The sequence below is a fragment of the Amblyomma mixtum genome, chromosome 6, assembly GCF_055824585.1.
Source record: "Amblyomma mixtum isolate Tamu chromosome 6, ASM5582458v1, whole genome shotgun sequence".
Taxonomy (NCBI): Eukaryota; Metazoa; Arthropoda; class Arachnida; order Ixodida; family Ixodidae; genus Amblyomma; species Amblyomma mixtum.
The window spans coordinates 8,707,098-8,732,045 of NC_143017.1; the positions used below are offsets into that span (position 1 = coordinate 8,707,098).

At 47.3% G+C, this 24,948-nt stretch overlaps 1 protein-coding gene across 1 annotated transcript in view; it reads left to right on the forward strand.

Annotated features, from left to right (window-relative positions):
- The window catches only part of LOC149338183 (uncharacterized), a 157,330-nt gene that overhangs the window by 6,683 nt on the left and 125,699 nt on the right, over window positions 1–24,948 (forward strand). Inside the window, exon 3 of the mRNA XM_089550282.1 lies at window positions 22,027–22,089. Coding sequence (XP_089406408.1) covers window positions 22,027–22,089 — 63 coding nt within the window. The remainder of the gene's footprint in view (window positions 1–22,026; window positions 22,090–24,948) is intronic.

Below are 24,948 nucleotides of genomic sequence, written 5' to 3' on the forward strand. Positions count from 1 at the left end.
CTCTTCTTTCACTCCCATCTTCCTAACTTACAGCGCTGTTCAGGTGTCCACCGAGATGTGAGGCAGATACCGCAACATTTCGTTTTCTCAAAAACCAATTTCCAACACCAACACGCTCACAAAAATTGAGCGGTCTATAATTTGTTGTTTGTTTTTTTCTGAGTCACCGCCGGTTCTGTTCAGCTGATATACAATACCTCCGGGATATTCTTTCGTCTACAAATGCTGGCAATCTTCTGGCAACAGGTTTATCACACTCTAATCATGCTCATTGTGAAACCCACGCTCACTTGATAGTATAGAGACCGCCCTGTGCACCGCATCCCTAGTTTTCGTGACAGAAGGTGATTTCACTTGCGGCAGCTCAGATTTGGGATACCGTCTTAGTGTCCAGCATGTAGACTAAAATTTCAGCCAAGCAGAAAATAGCCCTGAGAAAATTTAGGAAAGCACTTCAGCTCCGCTTCAAAAGCATGACGCAACAACATTAACTGCAATTTGTTACGGTCTTTCTTAATTACGCGCCGTTTCTAATTGCACACGCATTAGCATAAATCAGTAGGCATATCGCGTGACACGCAACAAAGCACACAACGTCTCCATTTAACCAAGTCGAAAGAACGCGCCCCATTGGCCTAGAGTTAGCGTATTGCAGACCAATTACCCCAATTTTCTTTTTAGCGCAATTAATTGGCATTCTTTTGTCTTAATGTCATTTCAGCCGTGCTACCATGTCATAGCCACGTTTTGCCTGATGTATTAACCATTCTCTTTCCACAGGTTACCGTATGACGTCACACCCCTCTCGACCAATCCTGAATTAGTGTGGTAACGCGCACGGCTTCTCCGCGTAGCGTTCGCTCTGACGCTGCCGCACAAATAAGGTTTAATAACCGTCGCTCGCACACTAAATCTCTCCTGGGCTCCCCTCATCGAGGAGCGTTAACATTTTGGTCATGCTTGCAATTGTTTGGAAGTTACTATGCTGGAATCAAAATTCCGCACTCACCACGACAGATTAGTACGAGAGGCGAAACTTATTCATAAGATCCAAGCGGACTTTTCGAGAACATATTGAAAGAATGAAAAGGTTACGTCCCTGCCTAATGTTCAAAGCTACAATCCGTACTGGCGAGCGTCTTAGCGATCCACGAAAGTTCCTTTCATTCTCTTATATGGCGAAACGTGTTTAGACATCGTAACTGGCTATGTATTAACCGAGCTGCACGTCTTCATCTTCTCCATTCTTGTTTATGTTCTTTTTTTTAGTACGAAAACACTAATCAGGAGGTTCAGGGCCTAGCAAAATTGTTCGTTTCTTGCCGATGCATGTCTGGAGATCCGAAGCCAGCAAAAAGAAACCACAGCAATATCCACGACTGGGAATCACACCCGCGGAGGCGCGAACAGACCACTATTCTCTCGCCGCAGCCGAACACCTCTCGTTTTAAGCTGTACCACATACTCGCGTTGTGTATTGCAAAGCGCCCTCTTAACTTCTGTTTGCTCTGTCCCGCGACAATGTCCGCACATCATCGTCTTCTTCGTAGCAAAAATCTGTTCTTTCCCACTGATTTCATTGTATTAATCATTCTGAGTGGATTTTTCTTTTGCACATCGCATTCTTCAATTAATTCTCTTTACAAGTTTTCGTCTTCTCTTCTTGGTTTTTTTTCCTCACTCACATAAGAGCCTGTACGGGGTAGAAACTTTTGCCGTGTACGGATTTTTTGGCATGTTGCACTCAAAACTGGAGGTGGACAGCGATTATCACACGGGGCCGAAGCACGCCTACTGCCTCCATCGACAGCGATGTGAATTTTCAGATAAGCTAAGAGAACTCCTTGGAGCAGCTTCCAACATCTCTCCGCTCTCTGCCTAACCGTATCTCCTCATGCCCTAAGGCTCGAAAATCTGTCTCACATTCGACGTTAGTTTTTTTGTTCCTTTTTTTTTCTCATGGTGAGTACGGTGCGTGGACGAAAACTAATAGCTAAACTCTGGAGAACAAATGGACTACCTTCAGAGACAACGACAAGTGCGTGGAGCTCTCGTTCCGGTCGGCTAGAACTGGTCGTCTTTTCCTTTTACACGAAGTATGAAATGCAGCGCATTGTCGACTACTGCATGGCACAAGCTCTGTACCCGTCAACGCCACCAGCCGCGTCACTTATTTGTAACATCTAGGTATTACTGGCAGCACTGTTGCGTGGTTCTTCTGTTGCGAAAGCAACACTGCGAGAGTGGCCGAGCCATGTCGGGGAGCTGAGGCAAGTCCCTACTGCGCATGCGAGAGGAGCAGTGACGTCACACGGCTCATAGCAGGCACTCCACCGCCGTCGCTCCGCGGGTGACTAAGAGGTGCGGCCTCCGCGCTCGCCAGTTGCGCATGCGCAGTAGCGGCCCATAGCTAGCGTGCTGGGGCCGCCGCCGCTTCCGCGCGCTCTCCATCGCCTCTCTTTCTCTCCTCGTTCCTTTCGCAACCCGCCAGGCTCTACCATAGCTAGACCACTGCCAACTTTTTTTGTCTTGCTGATCTTTTGTTTAAGTTATTCCCTCATTGGTGTTCCCTCCCTCTGTTCATCAGAAATGCGCCGAATAGCGTCGTGTACACAATAAACTAAAAATATAATAGGCTATGTGTCAATAAAGACGTGGTTCTCACTAGCGCGGAAGTGAAAAAAATTCAGGCGGCATGTTGACAGTCTAGAGAGCATATAGGCGAAAGCGGTTTCCGCACCACTTTGCCTATGTGACGCTGGTGAAGTCACGATTGGCTGACGTCACACATAAATGATTACTAATTATGGTGGCTAATTATTGATTAATGACTAAATACTAATGAACTGCTAACTAATAAAGCTTAAGCTTCGCCTTTAGGAGTGGAACGCGACGGCGTGTTGTCGCGCTGTAAGGGAGTCCAAGGTAGAGCACTGCACGGTCCGCAACCTGAAGCCCGAGCCCGGCCCAGGCCCGCGTCTTCAAGCCCGGGCCCGGCCCAGGCCCGCTAAATTATCGCTGTGGCGAGCCCGGCCCAGCCCGTGAATCCCAGAGTAAAGCCCAGCACGGGCCCGTCCCGGCCCGTTTGACAGTAACGCTTGAGGTATACCGCTCACTCTGAGCAAGTAGACTGCTACTGGACCGATATAAAACTGGCCGACAAAGGTTCTGAAACCACAGTTTGGCTTGCAGAAAGTTGCTTTTTTTAACTCAGAAGGAAGTGATTAAGAGTTGTGCTCGGCAGGCCCGTCTTTTGCACAGTGATCTTGTGTAGGTGCGCAATGATAAACTCGGGGAGTTCCGAGAGCGAAACAAAAAGAGCTGCATACGCGCGCAGTAGACTACTACGCATTCCCCCATGATTTTAATCAGTTATATTTTGCCGCCCGGACGTATAAACATTAAAGCTGCCTAGCAAGCAGTGGGATGACATTGTTTAGAGGACGCGATTTAAACTCATCACCGAACTGGTCACCTTTCAGCAGAAACAAAAAGCTGAAAGGCTTGAGTATTTCACGGTGTGTGTTTTGAAGACTATAAGCGTCCTAAACTAATATATTCTTCCCGGTGCATTTTAATAGTGTATAGGTATGTTTTGGGATGACGAACGATCAATTGCCAATTAAGACCGGTTGAAGTTTACTCTTATTGGTGGAGCAGAAGATAACGCGCGAACCACGTGATACCACTTGTCATGACACTGAGGATGAAGAAGCGAGGAGAGATAGACTTATGAGATGTGATTTACAAACTCTCACGAGATTTTGTGGCTATTTCATTTACGATACGTTCCGGTCAGCTGATCAAAAAGAAAACCAAACAGGCTTTAGTTTTTGAATTTTACCACATGAGAAAAATATAGCTATAAAATAAAAGCTATGTTTTTGGTGCTTAAGGGCCCAAGGGGAGTCTGTCTGTGAGAGACACCGAAGCAAAGGGCTCCGGATCATTTCGACCACCTGAATTTCTTGAACGAGCAACGATACTACAAAATACATGGCCCCTCATGCTTGCCGCCTAAATAGAAATGCGGCCGCCGAGGTTGGGAGTAAACCGTGGTTCCCCGGCTCAGTTATCAAGCGCCTTGACCACTAAGCCACCGCGGCGTGGAAATAAGGAAATAGATAAGTCAATGAATAAAGCTTAGTTTTTTTTCTCAGCGTGTACCATGGCCCATAGCTCATCCGTGTCGCTGCTCCAACGCCGCAGTTGTGTACTTCACTGTGCAACAGTGAGTGAATAGTTGGACACCAGCCGTTTCTGTACGGACCCAAGCCTGACTCGGGTCCGCAGCTTTAAGCCCGAGCCCGGCCCGGGCCCGCAACTTCAGGCCCGGGCCCGGCCCAGGCCCGGCAAAACAAATCATGTCCCAGCCCGGGCTTTCGGGCCGGCCCGAGCCCGTGCAGTGCACTAGTCCACGGGACGCCACCACCTGTTCGGTGCGATGACTTGCCCTTTGAACGCAACGCTTTTTGAGGAAAGGAAATGACGCAGTAATTCTCTGTCATCTCGGTCGACACCTGAACCACAACGTACCGGAAGGGAGGCAGTGGGAGTGAAAGAAGAAAGAGAAAGGGGGGGGGGGCTTAAGAAACTGAAAATTATATTTGAACGAAGGAAGTTATGCAGTAACTGTCTCACATATCTCGGTGGACACTCGTCAAAAAGCGGACGCATCTGTCGATATGGCTGCCGACACGCCTGCCAACAGGGCTGCTGACACGGCTGCTAACGACAGTATGAGGCACTACAGGCTTTCACCTTAAAATGTCTACAAGAGTGGTCACCCATATGCGTGTCCGTTTCTCAATGTGTTCCGATGACAGAGCAGCCAGTGGACTACCGGACTAGACGGCCGCAGACACATCTCTGCATTGTGGCTTTCTGAGCGCGCCTCTTTATGCATGTGGTGGAGGGATTCACTTTGAGATTTTTATTACTCCAACTTTTATTGCGAAAGCAATACTACTTGCACTTTCACGCCGTTGCGTGCCGCGGCCTGTGACCACCATCGTGCCGCGGCCGGTGGCCACCATCGCGCCACGGCGGTAACCACCATTGACCTTCATTTGACCTTGATTGCATTACATTGGATTAGATTGCATTAGATTATATTGGATTGGATTGTATTGTACTGGACTTTACTGGACTGGATTGGATTAGATTAGATTAGATTACATTGGATTGGATTGGTTTGGAATGGATTGGACTGGATTGGATTTAATTGCATTGCTTTGCATTGCATTGCATTGCATTGCATTGCATTGGATTGAATTGGATTGGATTGCATAATCGATGCATCACCACAAGTCTAACCACAAGCACCACCACCAGCTACACTACGAGCTGTACCATGGCGTACGTACGGATATTGCTTTCGCAATTACCGAGCTTAACCAAGCTAAGCCACAGATTTTCTTTTTTTCTTTTCGACTCTTCGTTTCTTTCTTGTGCGCTCAGTGTTCGTTTCTTACTTGTGTGCTCACTGAGCACCATTGTATCGCTTCCTTTCTATTGCCGATATAAACCCTGAGTGTAACAGTCTCTGATGACTGTGGTCATGAGTGGTCCCTATTTCTTGGGGAGCGGTTTTATGAGGAGGTTCTCCCTGATATGTTTCGGTAGCTGAGTTTTTGCGTCTCTTCACAGAGGTACGTTGACTGATTGATTTATATATTGACTGATTGATTGAAAACATGTTTATTTGCTCAATATTCTTAGAGCGCGTGGGTGGGCCGTCTAGTCCGGTAGTCCACTGGCTGTTGCTACTGCGCTGGCCCTCCCCACCAGCCAGTGCTGAAGGTCACGATCATCGCTGAGAAGAATAGCCTCCCACTGCTCCTCTGAGGGCTTGGAAATGGGGTCAACTAAGGGATTATATTGGCATGCTCACACTATGTGGTAGAGGTTAGCTACCTCTCCACAGTGTGGGCACTGCGAGGAGTATAGTGTAGGGTACCACTGGTGTAACTTAGCTGGCGTTGAGTGTGCGTTGGTTTGTAGTCTCCTAAGGGTGTTCTCTTTTAACTTATTGAGGGATTTATGTGGTGTTGGGTACTGCTTTCTGGCTGTTCTGTATGGCGCGAGACTGTCAGCATACACTGCTAAACCTATAAGGTCGCGGCACCCTTCATGGTCATCAGGGGGAGATGCCCGGTATAGAAGATCTCGAGCATGCCTTTAGGGGCTTCGTTTCCTCCTAGTAGGTCCAGGTGACCGGGAAACCAGATGATTGAGGCTTGGTTGGGTGTATGCTTAGTCAGCAATGATAAACTTGACCTGTTAATTAATGCGTTATTGAAGTTGCGACAGGCGCTCTGGCAATCAGTGAGCACAACGGCGTTGGGGTTAGATGCTACAGCCAATGCAATAGCTGCCTCATCTGCGTGAGCGAGGTTAGATGTTTTCATCGAGGCGTCGTTCAACATCGATCCTGAAGGCGTTGAGACCACAGCAGTCATGAGTCGATGCTTTAGCCCTGCTGCGTCCACGTAAAGGGTGTCTGTTTGCTGGTCCCATCTCTCCTGCACGGCTTCCCCTCTTGCTTTCCTCCTCTCGATCTTATATGCGGGATGCATATTCCGCGGAATGAGGTGCACGTTGATACGTCTTCTCACATCGCGTGGGACCTCTTCCCTTTGGTCTGTTGTATATGGCAGATTAACATGAATCTTCTCGAGCAGTTCTCTGCCGGGTTTTGTCAGTGTCCATTCCTAGTTGGTATAGACAACGTTCATCTGTGCGCAAAACTCAAAAAAAAAAAGTAAATGCGCATACCTGGCTTGCCGGGTCAGTTGACACCACAAACGCACTTCGGGCACCGTGGCGGTAGTGAGAGAAATGTGCGCTGCTAGTCTTTGCGTTGAAAAAATATTTGCAGAAATGCACCACCGGAACAATAGGCTGCCGCCTTTCATCGTGCTCATGGCATTGGCGTTGATGACGTTGTTGACTCTTTTGAGTTTGGGAACAGAAAAGCGCATTAATGGCTGCCTGTGCCAGTGGACACTTCAATCGCGCTTTCAGGTAATTCGCAGGTGGTGTGCAGCTGAAGAAAAAATGCTTTCGTGCAATATTAGCTGCTTAGCATTCATAAACGACAGGCAATTTCCTTATTACTCACAGATATGAAAAATATTCAGTTATTCCAAAAGTATTTCCCGCGGTCTTCACCTGACGCCTACAATATGTGTAAAGGCCAGTAGTTCAGGGAAATTAAGTGCTCTTTAATGTTTGAAATTTTCTGATATCGCCCCACCTACGGGGCTATAACAAAAGCGGTCGGGGCAAACTACGACGCTGTCCGGGATTGAAACTATAAATGATTCCTGCAAAGAATGCGCATGAACTTTTCTTCATTGACGTCTCGAAAATATTTTAGTGCCAATTAGAATGCCAGACACAGTCCAAAGAACGAACTCGACTCTCTTTCGTTGACCCACTATTGTCGGTTTAAAAACCGTGGTCTGCATAAAGCTTGGTTAGACGACTTTTGCTTAATTTTCATCCTTCGACGCTTTTTTTTTCTGTGTTAGGGACGAATTAGCTGTTGTCTTTTTGCTCAGTTGTACTGAGCAGTCATGCGATTTGGTTGAGTTTGTACCTCCTGAACACGAGGTTTTGAGTGTGGGACCTTCAAGAATAGCTTGAAGGCTTTATTAAAAAAACTGTTTAGCCTACCGCACGTAGTGCAAGGCTGATATTATCATAACCTTATGTAGTGTTCGTGCTGTCTCTATTCTCTTTTTTTTTCTGGTGTTTCGCTATGGGCGGCGCCATGGAAACACACTATTGGTGACAGCAGCTCATCTTGCGGTTTCCGGAAATTTTTTCATCTATTCTCTACCCTAGGCGTCATTCAGTGCATTTCTCTTAAATATTAAGACTGTTTTAGAGAGCAAAAGCGGAGAGGGCTTGATGGGAAGTAATGAAACTGTTACCATTTCCTATGTTGCTCCAGAGCACCTGAAAGTAGCGCTTTGCGGGACGTGTTCCCAGCTGCCAAAATAAATTCCTCGTAAGACCTAAAGGCGCAAGAATTCGTAATTCTGTGGATGAGAATAGCGATAACCTAAAATAATAGCTGCATCCCAAGCAGCGCAGGTGATCAATCGGCCCAGTGCTGAAAGCGTATGGTTTCACTCTACTTCTATGTAGGACTGGCATTTGCCAATACGTTCTCAATATTGAGCCGACTGCCCGCGCTGCCTTACTTACGTTACTTACGCATGGTCGGTTGAGCTTGATGGTTGCAGGTAACGTGGCGTGTAGAGTTTTGCACCTTTCTGCCGCTCTTTCGTTCTCGAAGGCTCTTTTCGCAACTTTTATTTCTGCTTAAAAACAACCGGAGAGATAAGCCATTGACGGAATTGCGTAAAACATAGCCACATCACAGCAGGTAAATATCAAATGAATACGATTGCACATCGAAAAGGCTGGGAGTGCAAAGATCGAAAATATAGTGTTTTCTCTTACGTTGAGTTTTGCACCACTTGCCCGAACCTGAGATAGAGACAGTAACAACGAAGGAATCAACGGTAAGCTGATCGGTCTATTTTTGCTGTCATTGACATCATGCTTCTTGTGGACCAAGGCAATATTAGCGTTCTCCCGAATTCCTGTTCGCGTCAGGCGATGAAGCATTGCGTGTTGTTATGGTGTAGGATGGAACAGAAAAACATGAACTTACGATTCTCCTAACACACCGACTGACTGTCCTCCTATTTCACGTTCGCGCATTCAAGCGCTCGCGCCACGCTTCGTCTTCGTTCCTTATTTGCGGCTCGATCTCTTCGTCCTCTTATGCAGTAACAGTATACAGGGCGTCCTGTTTTTTAGAACATCTCTTCACCACCGTTGAATAGATCAGTGGTTATTTAATCCTCACAAGCGGCTTTACCCTGGTGCTTGTATTCCTTTCAAAGCATAAATACTTAGCGAGCGCATCGCGCACGCGTTCCATGGAAACGCCACCAAACAAGCAGCAGTGTTTCCAGTCTCAAGTCCGCGCCGCAGTTGATCCACAAGCAGGGTTTTGAGTTTGACCCGACGCCGTGGCTGAGTCCTTAAAGAGCTTGTCTACTGAGCCGGAGTACCCAGGTTCGAGCCCGGCCTCGTCGGCCACGTTTCGATTCAGGCAAAACGCAAAAGGCACCCATGTGCTTTGCGATGTCAGTGCAGATTAGGATCCCCAGATGGCCTGAAATATTCTCGAGGTCTCCACTACAGCAGCTCTTGCTCTTTTCGTCTTTCGTTCTCACCTTTTTCCTTATCCTTGCGGCGCGGTTCGGGTGTCCACCGAGATAAGTGGGACAGTTACTACGCCATTCCTTTTCCTCAAAAACCAACTGTCTTTTTGCCATTTCTGCGATCGGTGTGGTGATAAATACTTTTATTTTAACAGAGGGGTTGGGAACAAACAGGTGCTTGGGCGCTTGCACGTTCCAGCTACATTCAGATGTTCATGTTCGTAGGGTTAATGGCGTCCGCAGCCCGGTCCGTGGCGGTCTTCTGCCGGACCGGGTCCTCAGAGCGCAGCAGGCTCTCCCAGTCCTTCCAGCTGGTGAGGCGCTCCAAGCTCCGCGGAAGAGGATCTGCCGGGGAACTGTGGCGGTGGGGTAGTTGCAGAGGGTGGAAGAGGGGCTGGTGAGCGTTTGGTTTTGTGGTTTCCTGGTAATTATCGAATGAGTGATGTGGTTGATACAGCTGGCTCTCTCGAGGCAAAATTTTAGAGGCCTGTGTACTGCGCGATGTCAGCGCACGTTAAAGAACCCCAGGTGGTCGAAATTTCTGCAGACTACGGCGTCTCTCATATCCTGTGTGGATTTGGGACGTTAAGTCCCATAAGCCTGAGTCGGCTCACTTAATGTGTGCATGCACTGCCTGGACAAATCCGACGCGGGGGCCTCCTGTGACCGTAGTATCAGGCTTCGAGCTGAGCTATCGGCGGCCTTGCTGCCGGTGTTTCCCGAGTGCTCAGGCACCCAGAGTAGCTCCACGTGGCTGGGCGGGTTTGCACCGGGCGAGATCAGTATGCAAATAGTAGGGACATGAGGTCACCCCAGCGCGCAATTTAGCATTGCAGTTTTATGATGTGTGAGAATATAACGGGCTTGCGGGTTGGCAATCGCAAGGGCGATCGCTGCCTTCTCAGCTAGTTCTGAGGAGGAAATCGAGGCCAGAGGGAAAGTGACAAGGGATTGAAGGGTTTGGCCCACCACGGCCTCCGCCTCTTCCTCGCACGAGCACGCGGCGTCCGCCAACAAGGCGTACTCCTTGCACTGTGAATGCCCAAGTCGCTTCCGGCAGCTTTCTAGCAATCCTCATGTGACAGAAAGAGACAGGGAGAGAGAAAGAGAGGGGTAAAAAATAAAAGTGCAAGGAGACTGCTCCATTAATGCTCAATTTATTAGTTACTGTTTTGTTTGTGCAACATCCTTTTTGTGGCTGAATGGCTTGATTCCGCCACAAACGACATCGACGTAAGCTTTAAACCTAGGCCTCAATGTGGAAATTCACGATGGTAATATCACTGTAGGGAGTCGAACAAACATAAGTATACATTACTGCTGCTCTGTACTGTTCTCTGTTCTCTGTGCTGCTCTATATTCTCACGCGTGGTTCAGTACGTTTGGCACGGTTGGGTACGTCAAAGTAGGCGACTGCAGCGGATGTCGGTACCAGCCCAAAGCGGAGCATTCGCTTGCCCCCACACTTCGGCTTCTTTCTTTTCTCAAGGCGAGCTCGCGCACATTCCGCGCTGTCGTGTTTCCACGAGAACGATGACGACGAATAGACGGTGCCATTACTCCCCGGCAAAAATAAACATCGTCCCGATGCTGGGAGTGAGTGCAGTGGTCGGAAGGACTGAACGGGATTAGTGGGCGAGGCTACCACTCGTGATAAGGCTTCAGGCGGACCATGTGAACCACTTCAGGGCACGGAGACCGTCGGGACTTCTGAAATCCATCGGGAATGACCTCGTAGTTGAGGTCGCCCAATGACCTGACCATGCGGTATGGTCCGAAGTAGCGATGGAGGAGTTTTTCGCTCAGTCCTCATCGCCGAATGGGGAACCACACCCACACACGGTCGCCAGGCGTATAATGGACGTCATGACGGCGCCGATTGTAGCGATCTACATCTCGAAGTTGTTGGTCCTGAATTCAAACTTTGGCCAATTGGTGAGCCGCTTCGGCGCGTTCCAGGAACGTGAGGTATTAGTGCGAAGGCTAGAGTCGTCAAAATTTGGTAACATTGCGTCGAGCATCGTCGTCACTGCACGGCCGCAAACGAGGTGGAATGGGGACATCTGCGTTGTTTCTTGCATGGCCGTATTGTAGGCGAAGCTGACATAAGGGAGCACTTCGTCCCAGGTTTTGTGTTCAATATCGACGTGCATGGAAATCATGTCAGAAAGGGTTCGGTTCAGTCTTTCAGTCAACCCGATCCCCTGTTGGTGGTACGACGTTGTTCGGCGGTGGTCGGTATGACTGTAAACCAAGATCTCCTGCAGCAGCTCAGCCATGAACGCAGGGCCTCTCTCAGTTATCAGCAGTTCAGGTGCCCCATGGCGGACTGCGATCTCATGCACGAAGAACTTGGCGACTCCTAAAGCGGTGCCGCTGGGTAGAGCTGACGTTTCTCCGGAGCCCTCCACTACGGCGTCTCTCATAGCCTTAGTCGCTTTGGGACGATAAACCCCATAAACCAACCAACCAACCGTTTCTGCATAGCGGGTAAGATAGTCTGTCGCGACAATTATCCATTTGTTGCCAGAGTTCGAACGTGGGAACGGATGTCCCACGTGATCCATTTGTTGCCAGCATGTCCATTCCTATTTGTTGGAAGGGCCTTGTGGGTGGTCTAATGGGCATCAAGAACCTAGCTTCTTTGGTTGACGGCACCTTGCGACGCTGACAGGCTCGGCACGTTCTGACATAGTGAGCGACATCAGCACGGAGACGAGGCCAGTAGTAATTCTCTTGAATTCTGGCTAGCGTACGGGCTACGCCAAATGTCCAGAAATGGGTTCGTCATGAGAGGCTTGGAGGATTTCATTGCGAGGCTAGCCGGTACGACGATTTGGTATTGCGTATTGTTTGGAGCGAAATTTTCTTGACCAGAAGACCATTGCGGATGCATAAAGATGGTAACACGCGCCTGAAAGCGCGCGGGGCGGTCGTGTTGCTGCCGTTGAGAAATTCCATTACATTTCGAAGTTCGAGGTCGGCGCATTGTTGGTCAGCGAGGCAGGAGGCGCTGAGAGCACTCAGTAAGATGTCGTCATCATTACAGGCGTCGGTAGAAGGATCTACTGGGGCACGGGACAGACAATCGGCGTCAGAGTGCTTGCGGCCGGATTTGTACACGAGAATGGTGTCGTATTCCTGGAGTCGCAGACTCCATTGGACGAGGCGAGCGGACGGGTCTTTGAGGCTTGCGAGCCAGCATAAGGCATGATGATCGGTCGCCACCTTAAAATATTTGCCGTAAAAGTACGGTCGGAATTTCGGAGCGGCCCATTCAATGGCAAGGCATTCTTTCTTGTTAGCAGAATAGTTTGATTCGGCTGGTGACAAACACCGACTTGCGTAAGCGATTACTCGTTCTTAACCTGCTTGGATCTGGACCAGGACAGCACCTAAGCCGATGTTGCTGGCATCAGTATGGAGCTCCGTGTCGGCGTTTACGTCGACTTCCCCACAAAGTGAAGAATTGTGCTGCACTTTAGTAACTAATGCTTTTATTAATCCCATAGAACAACCAACTCGCACAGAGCGGGATACATCTACACTCATTGAGATTTTTATCACCAATGCTACAAATTTGCCCATCAGTTCAGGTGTTCTTCAAACACACATTAGTGACCATTTACCTATATATTCAGTGCTTAGTCATAAAAAGTTCCAATTAAGAGACGCGAGACCGACTGTAGGTACATTCGGGGCGATAAATGAAGATACCCTGGGGTCTTTTCATAATTTAGTTTTAGAGATATCATGGGAGAGTGTTCTTTCAAGCGCTGATGCGGGGAGCCTTATAACATCTTCATAGACAAATTTATAAAGGTGTATAATGATTGCTTCCCTTCAAAGCTCGCAAGCGGCCACCCAAGGCACGCAAACCTTGGATTACACCTGAATGTGTCAAAGCCATAAAGCTGAGAAATGTTCTTTATCAAAAGTTTGCGAAATCCAGAAACGAAAACGATTTAGATGACTTCAAAAAACACAGAAACAGGACGAACAGCCTATTACGGAGAATTAAAAAAGAGTACTTTGAAAACCTTTTCATGCAGGACAGGAAGCAAACCCCGGAAATCATTTGGAAAGGATTAAATACACTCCTAAATCGGCACACTGGTGCAATTTATAGCCCGATGGAGATAAGTATGAATGGCACAACTCTTGCAGGAGAAGAATTAGCTAAAGCTTTTATTGATTTCTTCACATCTGTGGGAAATAGCCATCATGACCCAAGCTGCATGAACATTATGCACCAACCAACAGAAGAGACTGCATTATTATTCCCAGTAACTGCAGATGAGGTTGTGTCTACAATCTTATCTCTAAACAATGCTACCAGTACTGATGTAGATGGTTTGGAGATTCGGCCACTTCAACATGTTGCTACTATTATAGCCCCTGTTTTAGAGTACATCATTAAGCAAATATTTTCATAAGGCCAATTTCCTCGCCGGCTCCAAGTGGCCAAAGTTACTGACATTTTTAAAGGTGGTGAGAAATGTAACATGTCTAACTACAGGCCAATTACAATACTCCCTGTATTCTCCAAGGTCGTTGAGAAGCTAATACACGTACGAATGAACTCATTCTTAACCAAGCATCAGATTATGACACCGTATCAGTTTGTGTTCACCAAAAAACGCTCTACAGAAAGCGGCTTGCTAGTGCAAAAAGAAATCATTCTTAACGCCTTCGAACACCAATTGTAGTCACTTGGAATTTTCATAGACTATTCAAAGGCATTTGACAAAATAAATCACGTTACACTATTAACAAAATTGGAATATTATGGCTTCAGAGGCTGCTTCCTTTCTCTTATTAAATCCTACCTACAATACCGTCAACAAAGGGTGCACATAAATAACTCTTGCTCCAGCTTCAAACCATTGCTACATGGCGTTCCGCAGGGAAGTATTCTCGGGACACTACTTTTCAACCTATATAATAATGACCTTGTTAAAATAGATTTAAATACATCATTTATTATTTATGCTGATGACAGAAGCTTATTTAAATATTGTCCTGCAACATGGTCTTTCAGTCATAGAGGTGGTAACAGTAATAAAGACCTTAGCTGTTCTTTTTCATGAGAATATGCAGTGGAACGCACACACTGACCTCGTTCACTCCAAACTATCCCGAATAGTTGGTATTCTTGCACGTTTTCGTTACTTTCCGCCTAAGCACATTAACTCTTTCGGTCCTGGATTTTTTATTTCGGCCGTAATTTTTTTGCGCCGCGTTTTTACAATGCCTAAGGCCCCATAACCACGCAGTAAAAATTTAAAGCTTGTGGTGCGAGTATTAATTGATTTACTGGTATGGTGTCAAAATCGGACATCGGGGCTTAATGGGTGCAAAATGCTAGTGGGACCGCTTCGGTAACCGCAACCGACAAGAAAGAAATTAGCGAAAAAATTTCTTATTTTGCAGTGTGGAGACCTATACAGAAGCTTTTTTTACTTTGTAAGGGATAGATAATCTCGCAGTTTCCACAAAAAGACTTCGCTCGCTCCTGTTTACCTTGCGTTTTGTATCATACCTCCGCGTTGTTGTTCCTGCCAGGTTTGTGTTCCAGATTGTGTACGTCACGTCAACAGCTCACATGTTCAAAACTTGCGTAGCCTTCCTGGAAGGCGACTGTGGTCAAGATAAAGGCTTTCCTCGAATCTGTAACGACCTCCTCTGTCGAGCTTCACGAAGCACTTCCGTAGCGCCCAGCGCGAAGGTCCGCAAATCTAAGTTCTAAGCTTGCGCGCGGCACACTCCATCTCGCTTGCGCTTGTTTTCAAATCAGCTGTTTGCTATAGAAGAATTCATAAAGTGGAACATAATCTCGTCGTGTCTGTGTCTTGACCGAATAATGTTCCCTACAGGTGACAGGAAATTCCCTCTCATCCATAGGCTTATGAGTACGGGATATCTCTCGGCCGGGGAGAAAGCAGAAGCTGATTATCAGCACACCAAATACCCTTTCTCAAGAAAACACAGCCAAACACGCTGCATTGATCCGAGCGTCGAGGGCGCGCCACACGTGCTGCACGAGCGGCGGAGCGCGAGTTTCAGTGTAAATACCCCGGTCGCTTCTTGCAGGTCAGTGTCGAGGCTCACAGCTCACGGGAACAGGAGAGAGGTAAAAAAAAGGAATAAAAGCGCAAGGTCAGGCGTGCATTTGTTCTCGCTATTCCTTTGGTCCGGTTGCTGTTCGCCGACATACGCATTGCTCAATCCCACGACATACGCCCAGGCTCAATCCGAATATTCACCATGTATAATAGCGAAAAATTTCCATTTTCCAATTCATCAAAAGCAAATTTTAAGATTTTGTCCATTTTCTGCAATGAACATTCATGTCAGCAGTCCAAAAAGGCCGTTAGTATAGGTGCATCTGCTAAAATACTAGCGGATTCTATTCTACAAAGATGACCTATCATAACTCAATGGCCACCGTTGGCAACCGTTGAGCCCTGATGGTGTCAAAATCGCACATGTCAAAAATGTGTTCAAACGCAGCGTCTACGCATTCAGTAATATTTCCGAAGGGGATGTGAGCTTGGATAGGCGTTTCACACAACATATAAAAATCTGAGCGCAGAAGAAAGAATCGTTAGTGAGATAAAATGAACAAATTTGCTACACCTCGACTTCTTCACTCCATGCCTCCCACACTGCTACTTCTTCCTTAGACCGCACAGCTCAATGGAAGTCTGTGAACAGCAATGTCGATAGCAGCAGCGATCCCTAAGGAACTATTGTATTAAAAATTAATAGTATTTTGTTCTGTTACTGAGACGTGAGCGTAATATTTGTGTTGTGGTGTCAATTGACACCGCCAGGGCCGAAAGGGTTAAATTACTTTTGTATAACTCCCTTTTCGCATCCACATTATCGTATTGCTACTTGATATGATATGGGGCACAACGTACACAAACTTGTCCAAAATCTATCGACTCCAGAAAAAAGGTGTAAGAATTATTTCAAATGAACTCAATGACGCACACACAAAACCTCTTTTTGATGAGCTTAAATTACAACCATTACCGAACTTGTTCAATGCACTTCTGTTAAAACGTCATCATGCCTTTCATCTAAATAATGACCCTTTCCTTGAAAACCTTGCGACCCTGTCTCCATTGGCGAAAGCATATAGCACACGAAGCCGTCAGACATGGAAGATTCCTCACACCCGTACTAACTATGGCCGCCAAATGCTGATGTACACACTACCACACGCTCTTAACTCTTCTGATAACACGTCCAAGTGACATATCAATCAGTGTATGTGTAATTACTCAAGACATTAACACTCGCAATTCTTAACCCGCAATGTTAGCCTGATCACTTAACATGTTTTTATGATTATGTAAAGCCGTCGCCATATATATATTGCTTTTCTTTATATCGCTATCTCTTTTTGTCCACTGCTGTATTGATCTGTGAACGGAGTGCTGGCCTTTGTCAAGCCGTTACAGGCTTTTTGCTAGCACCCCGTAGCATCACGAGTTTTGTAACATCATTGTTGATGCATAAAAAAATTTTAATTTCAATTTGAAAGTGAGCCAGAACGGGAGGCGCCTGCAGGAGGCTTTGAAGGCTGCGGAATGCATTTTTTTGCGCGGCTTCCCATCTGAAAGCGGTGTCCGTCCTTGTTAGGCGCGTCAGCTGCTCGGCAATGCGAGCAAAAGCTTTCACGAAGCGACGGTAATACGCGCACAATCCAAGAAAACGGCGGACAGCTTTAAGGTCTTGCGGCGGCGGAAAATGGGCAATAGCTGTTGTTTTTTCAGGACCAGGCTTAACAGCGGCTAGATTCACAACGTGCCCTAAGAACTTCAGCTCTGTATACTCAAAGTGGCATTTCTCATTTTGAAAATTGAGAAATGAGAAATGCCACTTTGCATATACAGAGCTGAAGTTCTTATTGCTTGTAGAACCAATTCGAGGCGGTGAAGATGCTCCTGGAAAGTCGGGGCGAAGACGACAACATCGTCAAGATAGACGAGACATGTCTGCCATTTTAAATCGGCAAGGACGGTACCCATGAGGCGTTGGAAGGTTGCCGGTGCGGAGCACAGTCCAAAGGGCATGGCCGTAAATTCATACATGCCATCTGGAGTAATAAAAGCTGTTTTTTCACGGTCCCGCTCATCGACCTCAATTTGCCAGTAACCTGACTTCAGGTCCATCCATGAAAAGCATTTCGCGCTACAGAGGCCATCCAGAGCGTCGTCAATCCGGGGGAGAGGATAGACATCCTTTTTGGTGATTTTGTTACAGCGACGGTAGTCTACACAGAACCGCAATGTTCCGTCTTTCTTGTTCACAAGGGCTACTGGCGCTGCCCAGGGACTCCGGGAAGGACGAATTACGTCGTCGCCGAGCATTTCCTTGACTTGGCGGCCAATAGCGTCGTGTTCAGCGGGAGACACTCGGAAGGGGGACTGTCGGAGAGGGTGCACGTTATCGTCCATAATAATGCGATGCTTCGCTAGGTGAGCTCGTCCAACACGCGATGATACCGAGAAGGTGTCGACGTAGCGCAGAAGATCTTTAACTTGTTCCTGCTGCGTCGGGGAGAGTGCTGGATTGACATCGAACGTGAAACCAGTGACTGGGATCTGCTGTTCCAACAACGATATTGTGGAAATACTGGATGTGCTGCTGACATGGGCGATGGCATGAACGTGAGCCACAACGGTTCCCATCTTCAGATGTTTGTGTGCACCACCGAGTTATCAGCACGTCTGTTGTTCCGTTGACGAGATTAACGACTCCTCTGGCGACAGCAAGGCTCCTGGCAAAAAGCAAGATATGGTTGCCTTCCGCGACGCCTTCGAAATTCCGCACAGTCTTGGCGCCGACAGAAACCATGAGACTTAACGTGGTGGAATGGTGACGTGGTCATCCAGGGTGCAAAGTGCGGTCGGATGGTCTGAATCTCTGTGTATTGCGTTCTCTGTGGAGAAACACACGGCCTTTGGCTGGAGGTCGATGACCGCACCATTCTCGGTCAAGAAATCCATCCTGAGAATGACTTCACGTGAACAATCTTCGAGTATAACGAACGTTGCCAGGTAGGTTGCGCCTGGAACTCGTACTCTTGATGTGCAAGTCCGGGTCGGTGTAACTAAGTGACCCCCGGCTGTACGAATATGAGGGCCCATCCACGGAGTGGTGACCTTTTTCAGAGTTGCGGCGAAATTTCCACTGAGGATAGAGTAATCTGCCCCTGTGTCGACGAGCGCAGTGACGTCTGTTCCGTCAAGAGAAATGCTGAGGTTTGCTGTCGTAGACGTCGTGTGAGAGGTACGGCGCGGTTTTCGGTCACGGCTGCGGTGCGGCGCGGGTTGGCTTCGATTCGTCAGGTGGCATTCACGTCGAGTCGGCGTATCACGGTGTTGGACGGCAGTCGGTCGTGGCATCAGGTGGCTACCTAGTTGCGGCGTAGCCGGGTCTTGTATACTGCGTCAATGAGCAACCTCCCCCTCAAGCATTGCTGCTTTTAGTTTTCCTGGCGGGGGCTTGGCGACCTTCCCCGCGGAAAGTCAACGTAAGACCGAGGAGGAGAAGAGAAACGACGTGCGGATGGCGATCTGCGTGTCCCGCTGGCAGAATCGGCCAGATAGTCGTTGATAGCCCTGCGTCGCGGCCCAGGCTGCGGACGGGGTGCATCGGCAGGGAACCCTTGCAGGCCCATCTGACGATACCTGCAATTGCGGTAAAGGTGTCCAGGCTCACCGCAGTGATAGCAGAGTGGACGGTAGTTGGGAGTGCGCCAGATGTCACTTTTACGGGCGGAATACGCTGGAGCAGGACGAGCAGGTGCTGGCGGCCGAAAAGGGACCGGAGTTTCCTGAAGGCGACGGCGGTGGTGCGCGACGAGCAACAGCGGCGTATGTGATTAGCGGTGGGGCTGTAGACGGCTGAAAGGGAGCTGGGATTATAAGCGCCTGTTGCACCTCTTCCCGAATAACCTCGGAGAGGGTAGAAGGCGTTGGCGCAGGCGGCGTAGCCGGGGACAGCTTCTGGAGCTCCTCGCGAACGACAGCGCGTACGATTTCGCGGAGCACGTCAGTAGTATTGATTTCAGTGGCTGCCGCAGTCATGGCGAAAGGCTGACGCTCGTATTGCCGCAACCGCATATCGAGTGTCTTTTCTATGGTGGTGGCCTCCGACAGAAATTCTGCTACCGTGCTCGGTGGATTGCGAACCAGACCGGCAAAGATTTGCTCTTTTACACCTCGCATAAGGTACCGAAGTTTCTTCTGCTCGGTCATATCCGGGTCAGATCGACGAAATAACTTCGCCATCTCTTCGAAGTACACAAGCACACCTTCATTTGGGAGCTGAATTCGAGACTGAAGGATCAGTTCTCTTCGAAGCACCGTGGTGAAATACTTCAGGAACTGCTCTTTAAATACATTCCACGTTGTTCTGGACGACTCCCGGTTCTCAAACCCCGTACGAGCTGCACCCTCCAGCGAAAAGAATACGTGTTGAAGCATGGAGTCATCTGCCCAGGTGTTGTATCGGGCCACACGTTCAAATTTCTCCAGCCAGTCTTCCGGGTCTTCGCCTCGAGAACCTTGGAAGATCAGTGGCTCCCGAGGCTGCTGCAGCACAACGGAAGGTGCACTAATCGTCGTCTGCATGCCTATTTCGGGCTGGACGGTCGTCGACGATGGCGCTGGACGAACCGATTGGGTCGAACGAGACTCCAGGAGCCCAAACTCGGGTTGAAGGCCTTGGAACCGGCGGCTGCCGTGGTGTACAGGCGTCACCTCGATGGCAGATGACCCTCGAGGACTCGAATCCCTGCTTGCTCGGGGAGTCCGAGGCATGGAATGCGTTACCCAGCACCTCCACCAGATGCCACGCGTGGTTCAGTACGGTTGGCACGGTTAGGTACGTCAACGTAGGCGACTGCAGCGGACGTCGGTACCAGTCCAAAAGCGGAGCATTCACTTGCCCCCACACTTCGGCTTCTTTCTTTTCTCAAGACGAGCTCGCGCGCATTCTGCGCTGTCGTGTTTCCACGAGAATGATGACGACGAATAGACGGTGTCAATATTGTTGCCTGCTCTGATAAAACCTTTAATAACTCAGTGAGTTCTCCTGACAACAGTCGGCCCTGCTAGAGCCAAAATCATCCATTTTAAAAACTTGGCCGAGCTGAGCCTGTACCATTACACCATATATAAGCTGTTGTGAGCTTAGCAAGGTATTTCGCAAATTTTTTAATCATCTCAGCAAATAAGAAGGAATGGCTGTTGACATATAAGACATATAAATAGTTTGCTATAAATCTTCGTCTTTAGCCATGCATTTTATGCTGAATTTTTTTTCGGAGACCCCGCAACTGAGTAGAAATGCGCTAATACTGATGCTACTAGCCATAGTGATCCTGGAAGCACTGTCTTGGTAAACAAAAATTGTTGCCAAAGTAACAGCGCGAATTTTTTTGTGGTGTCAACTAACTCCACCAAGGAGGGAAGGGTTAACTGCACAAGTAAAATTATGATCCCTTATACTGAAAAAGTAAGTCTGGATGTCACAGTATATTTCTATTTTTGATAGAGATTGACAGAAATGCATAATCGTGAAGGCTAACAATGCGCGCTGGCAAGCTGGCGCCCCAGATAAGCGGATAGGAATTTCGTGTCACCTTAACCCTTTGAGGGTCGAATTATTTTGAAGAAAACTTTCCCAGGTGGTCAAATTACTTTATTGCGGATCTTGAATCTACAAAATGTATATAATCGAGAATAAATACTAAAAAAAAATTAGGAACAGTACTTTGGTGACAGCATCACTCACAACTGGAAAATGTTCAATAGAATAGAATAGCAACGGTGATAAGCAAGCTAAGAGCAGCACCAATAAAGATAGAAATCAACTTTCGCCGCCTCTGCAAAACAGTGCGCACAAAGAGAAAACACGTTTCGCGCGACTCCGTTGCGATCCCGCGGCGGAATCGAAACCACGTAGGCGCGTTGCCACAGAGGGCGAGAATACCTCGCGAGCAACGGTGATAAGCAAGCTAAGAGCAGCGCCAATAAAGATAGAAATCAACTTCGGCAGCCCCTGCAAGATAGTGCTGACAAAAAGAAAACTCAAATTTCGCGCGACACCGTTGTGATCACGCGGCGAAACCAAACCTACAAAAGGGGTGTTGCCGCAGTCTGTGCCGCCGCGCTAAAGCTCATAAGTTCTGCTTATCTCCGTAAGAAGGCAGCACAAAATTCAAACACTTCTTGTAAGTCCTAAGAGGTGGCAGCACCCCCCAGTGAGCACGCATTGTTCTTTTGGCGCAAAATTTCAAACGGACGATCGAAACCGTACCTGTACGGCAAAGACCTTGCGGGACAGAAAACCGCCGCCGTACATATACGGCAAAAACCTTCAAAGGGTTAATAGTGGGTAGAAATCTCTTTCGAGTGTTTGTATTTAGAAACATTATTTTTGTATTGTGCCCTAATTTTTTTTCACTTCGGAAGTCGTCAATGCCTACAGGAAGAAACGGCATATGCTAGCTGTCTTTTACAAGTAACGTGTTTATTTACCCACCTAACTTGAACGGACCGTCGGTGGGGTAGTTCTGGCCACTGCAGCGCGCGCATTGTGTGACATCGAAAACCTTAAGATGGTGTGTTGCAAGTCTTACTAATATGGTTGTACTTATGTTTTTCCTACTCTGAGTTTTAGTAGAAAGTCAAATCTACCAGGACAGAAATTGTAGAAAGCTTTGTACATGATTCTTTACCCAAAATTTCTCCAGGTGGCAGCCTTCCAATCCGACATAGACAAATGCATAGCGAACGCCGCCACAGACGATGTAAAGGTAAGCTTTAAGCCTCTGCGACAATGTTGAAACGCACAATGGTTGGTATTTTGGTCGAGGGAAATCGACACCCTGGTCGTGGTTGTAAACGATCCGCCTGTTGGCAAGCTTTTTACGCAAGACCCAGTTTAACCGCTGTGGACGACCTAATCTCTCAGTTAACCTCGTCGGCGTTCTGTAAAATCAAGTAACTATAGATTACCACTCCAGCAGTCTCACTTTCAGCCGAGAAAATCCACCGCCAAAGCAAGCTGGCTCCTAAGATGGTCACTAGTGGCCGTAGCAGTCTTTCAAATCCAAGTGATGGAAGCTTAAACAACCATTGACGCATTTCTCTCAAGCTCTCTGTCGTCGATGTCATCATATTTATTTCTGTAGCCTGGTCGGCAAATCCGACAATGTGTGCCAAGTTGTACATATGCAGAAGCCCTTTAAAGCAATACGTATTGCATGTAGACACCAAGACGCTTGTGTAGATTTTATTTTTTATAGAAAAACGTAGAGCGGCGTTACTGGAAAACGAGCTGACGGCTTCAAAAAGCTGTACTGCTGGGTATAGCTCTGAATCAATCATGGAGAAGCTTCATTACAGACGGAAAGTGGTCCTCATTTACGGTCGAGGCCACAGTGATGAAAAAATGGAGCTTTTTCCGCCGCCAGAAGTTCTTGTGTAGCGACTTGTTTCTTCAGATTTCTACATAAAGTCATCACAACTGGCTAGACGCACTCTTCTGAGCCCTACAGCGATCGTAAGGTTCCATATAACAGCTGCGTAGTAAAGCCCCTCGGAATCGCATTGCAAAAATAGGCGATTATGCCGGACTGCCCAGGTTCTACAATGACCTCGACCGTAAGCTGCCCGCTGTGAGGTGTTTTAAACTAACCCTGGGATTGCACAAGGAGCAGAAGTGGTCAGTTTAAGACGCGGTTAACGTATCATGGCTGATAGTCAGATATTCAACTAACCCTGGGATTGCTCAAGGAGCAGAATTTGTCACCTTAAGACGCAGTTAACGTATCATGACTCAAAGCACTGTTAATACTACAAGCCTTCGCACGTGAAGTTTCCAAAAATTGCATGATGTCATTACGTCATGTCATTACGTTAGAGAATTATACCACAGAAAGTGAAAAAAAAGCTTTTGAAGAGGTCGTGGGCAATAACTAAAATGTAGGGACTTCAGTTCGTCTGGGCAATGCGTTCGTCATTGGCGGGGGCAAAGAGGTCCTGTGTTTTGAGAAGGAAGTACCGGTAAGAGAGAGAAGGGTGTGATGTTTGAAGGGCGCTCAGATGGCGAAAGCTATATTGATAAGACTTGCCCAGGCGTGGGTATTGCGACCGAAGACATTCGAAAAAGGACTGGGGCATTAGACATGGTAAAAGTGCGATAACTACATAGGCCAGATCCGCAGAATGAAATCTGTGTTTGTCGAAAGGATGGTGAGAAGGCAAACAAGATCGTGAAAAAGCCTTTTCGCCAAGCACAGGAGACTGACAGGCATGTTAAGAGGAATACTTGTTTATCACAAGAAAGAGCAATTACCAAATCGAGCAGGACGGCGGTACCAAATGCGAGCAAATGCAAAAAGAATAGAGAAAGGCCGAAAACAAAAGAATAAGAAATGACACAGAAATATGTAGTTGTTTCTTAAGAATGCGGGAATAAAGAAAGAAACAACGAAAGAAATGAACAAAAAACATGAAATTGGGAAAAAATGGGGGATGGGGAGCCAAGGGTCACTTTGAAATGACAGCAGGAGGTACAAAATGAAAGATAAAACTATATCAATATGTTTAAAACAAAAATGTTGAACAATGAAGAAAAGAAAGAATGTCTCTAAGAAAAGTACACAAATGAATCAAAATAAAACAAAGAAAAAAGGAGGAAAAGTAGCAATTAATAGGTGGTTGAAAAATGTGGAAGGCCGCTGCACTGTTCGTGTTCCTCTCGTGATGTTATTTCAGGTGCAAGGACTGCGACAGAATATACCTGTAGGATTCAAAGTTTCCGTTGGAGACTTTACCGCTCCTTGCTCTGAGCTTTCTAATTCGGGGATTGGGAATGTCCCTATTTTCTACCTTGGAAAGAGTTGCAGCCTGACTGGAGATTGAATACCTTGAGTTCATCGGGCTTACGACCGCTTTCATTATTTAAAGGTGTTCTTGCAAGGCTCTTGGAAGGTGCGTTCCTGTCTCAGCATGATGGCCATTAAGACTCCTCTGTCTACGGCATGTTCTTTCGGATGGAAGGAGCATAGAAGCATGCAAATAACTTTAGACTACAGGCATTTAAAGATAACCGTTTGATCGAACACGAAGTCGATTCCCGTGCTTACAATTGCATTGTTTTCTTTGTCAATGTCTGTAGGTCTTACGTGTGTTTGTAGAGCTCGAGCTCATTGTCAGCGGGGGTATCTTATCGTGCCTAGCGTGTGCTATGATATATATAGGTCACTTTGACACAAGACGCTATTCTCTACCGCCGTAATTATTTAGAACACAAAGCTAACATATCTGTTAAGCCAGCTGAAAAATGCCGCAGCATAGTCACCCTCAAAGCCAAAAATTACAAAAAAGAGGCCCACAGGCAACTCGACAACCCTTCGTACATTTAGAAATCAGATATAAACCTCACCATACCCATCCGCCAAGTACTCTGGAGTGAAATGGTGCACATATTCGCCAGAACACTAATGAGCCAACAGATTAGAACTTCTTAAATCCATCAAACAAGCTGGTCGGTTTTGCCTGCTTCATATCATACATAATATTTTCTCTGAAGAATTTTGCGAAACTTTTATCCCAGTAGTGGCTATCGTTTGAGCAATTTTACGCGCACAGAAAGCAATTGTCAATAT